The following is a 2,234-nucleotide window of genomic DNA, read 5'->3' as shown; positions in this document are numbered from 1 at the left end:
AAATTTAGCCACAGCTGACTCCTGTCTGAACAAAGTTGGTATTTGCTTCCTATCTACCTTTCAAAACTTTCGCTGATGCATCCCAATGGAGAACATGAATTACATCCATCCCAAAGGGTTCTGGGAGATGTAGTCTGTAGACATCCAGCCCTAGGAATGCGCAGGGCAGAGTGTGGACAGGCTGGGAATAGGAGGTCTGCAATGGATTGCAAAAATGCTGATGGATCAGGTTCACTCTGTGTGTTAAAAGGAGAAAAGTCTTTGATCCAGGGATCTGGATTATTTTTTTTCCTGCCTGGTGAGTATTTTGATCCCCTTCTGAGACTAACAGCTGAATTTCTTCCCCACAGATGGTGTTCTCCTTGTATGTCATTAGCCATGTGGGCATGATCATCTCCCTGGTGTGCCTCATCGTGGCCATTGCCACCTTCTTGCTGTGTCGCTCCATTCGAAACCGTAACACTTACATCCACCTACACCTCTGTGTGTGCCTCTTCTTGGCCAAGAGTCTCTTCCTTGCCGGCATAGACAAGACTGACAACAAGGTCTACATCCCTTCGGCTGTGTCCCCATCACCTCCCCATCTGCCTCAGCTCATCCCAACTCAGCTCCCTCAAAGCCTGTTCCAACCTCAGGGTCTTTGCATGTGCTGTGCTCACTGGCTGTAACACTCACCCCAATCCCTCCCCTAGTTGGCCTTTCTTGTCATAGCTCTCAGTTTAAAATTACTTTCTGGATCATGTTATGAACTGCAGTGGTCCCGCCTATTACTTTCTAAGGGAGTGGCTCTCAGCCAGCATGATTTTGTCTCCAGGGGCAATGTCAGGAGATATCTTTCACTGTCACTCCTGAGGGAAGGGCCACTGTAATCTACTGGGTAGAGGACAGGGGTGTTGCTGACCATCCTGTGATGCACAGGACAGCTTCCCACAACAGAGAATGACCTGGCAATAGTGTCTTTGATCTGAGAGTCTTCTTCTTTCTATAACTCTGTCTTGTCTCCTCAACACTTACTTAAAACCATATTTATTATTTGTGGCTTTATTTCTTGTGTCACTAAATCCTCTGCTAGACTGTGAGCCCCACGGGGATAAGAACTTGAGCCAGTTCGCCCCCTATAACTGCGCTAGACACACAGCAGACTCCTAGGGGTTCTCAAAAAGATTACTATTAAGATTTTAAATGAGACCATCATTTTTTGTGTAGGACTGCCCCTCCCTTGAGCACCAAATGCTAGTAGGCTAATCATTTAGCTAGAGATGGGCAAACATTTTCTGTAAGAGCTGTATCAGAGGAGTCCAAACTGTGGTCCATGGGCCACAAACTGATTTTGTGAGGGCTTTTTTTGTTTATTGGTGGTGTCAGAGATCATGACAATTATGCATGGACCTTTTTTTTTGCTCTTCAGCTTTTATTAGTATTTGCAGATTTACTGTGTGGCCCAGGACAACACTTATTCTTCTAACATGCAACAGAAAGAAAAAAGATTGGATATTCCTGAGCTAGATACTATGTATCTTCAGCTTTGTAGACCGTACAGTCTCTGTCATGACTACTCAACTGAGCTGTAGGAAAGCACCTGTAGAGAACAGGCACACGGGCATAGTACTGTGCCAATAAAACTTTAGTTACAAAATGGGCAGCCAGCCTATGGACTGTAGTTTTCTGAAAACCCACATCTTCAAACTCTCCCTAAAGTAGGGTGATTATCCATTTTCCCCAAATGCCTCCACATTTAGCACTGAAAATCACATGTCCTGGGAAACCTCCACTCCAGATAAACCAGGACAATGTGTCACCCTTCCAACAGAAACATTGCTTCTGAATAAAAATTACTGTGTGTCTCTGTAAATATTTGTGAAATGGATGAATAATCAGGTTTGGGGAACTCCAGTCCCTCTAGTCCCTCCCTGCCCCCTCCCTTCACCCTGCTCTCTGGGGTGGGGGATCCTGACATGCAGTCTTCTTCCCTCCAGATGGGCTGTGCCATCATCGCGGGCTTTCTGCACTACCTTTTCCTTGCCTGCTTCTTCTGGATGCTGGTGGAGGCGGTGATGCTCTTCTTGATGGTCAGGAACCTGAAGGTGGTGAATTACTTCAGCTCTCGCAACATCAAGATGCTGCACCTCTGTGCCTTTGGCTACGGACTCCCAGGGCTGGTGGTGCTTATCTCTGCCACTGTGCAGCCATGGGGCTACGGGATGTATAATCGGTGAGTGGCATCTTCTTGTTCC

The 2,234-nt window shown here is 46.6% G+C and overlaps 1 protein-coding gene across 1 annotated transcript in view; it reads left to right on the top strand.

The window, feature by feature from the left end:
- The window catches only part of LOC100941651 (adhesion G protein-coupled receptor E1-like), a gene marked incomplete at its 3' end in the record, with an annotated part of 59,659 nt that overhangs the window by 52,919 nt on the left and 4,506 nt on the right, over positions 1-2,234 (top strand). The window contains exons 20-21 of the mRNA XM_023509131.1: positions 351-545; positions 1,977-2,212. Of these exons, the coding sequence (XP_023364899.1) occupies positions 351-545; positions 1,977-2,212 (431 nt within the window). The remainder of the gene's footprint in view (positions 1-350; positions 546-1,976; positions 2,213-2,234) is intronic.

Source organism: Otolemur garnettii, unplaced genomic scaffold, assembly GCF_000181295.1.
Source record: "Otolemur garnettii isolate 467f Iridium unplaced genomic scaffold, OtoGar3 scaffold00388, whole genome shotgun sequence".
Classification (NCBI taxonomy): Eukaryota; Metazoa; Chordata; class Mammalia; order Primates; family Galagidae; genus Otolemur; species Otolemur garnettii.
The sequence above is the reverse complement of the archived record's forward strand: the minus strand, read 5'-3'. Positions and strand labels throughout refer to the sequence as shown.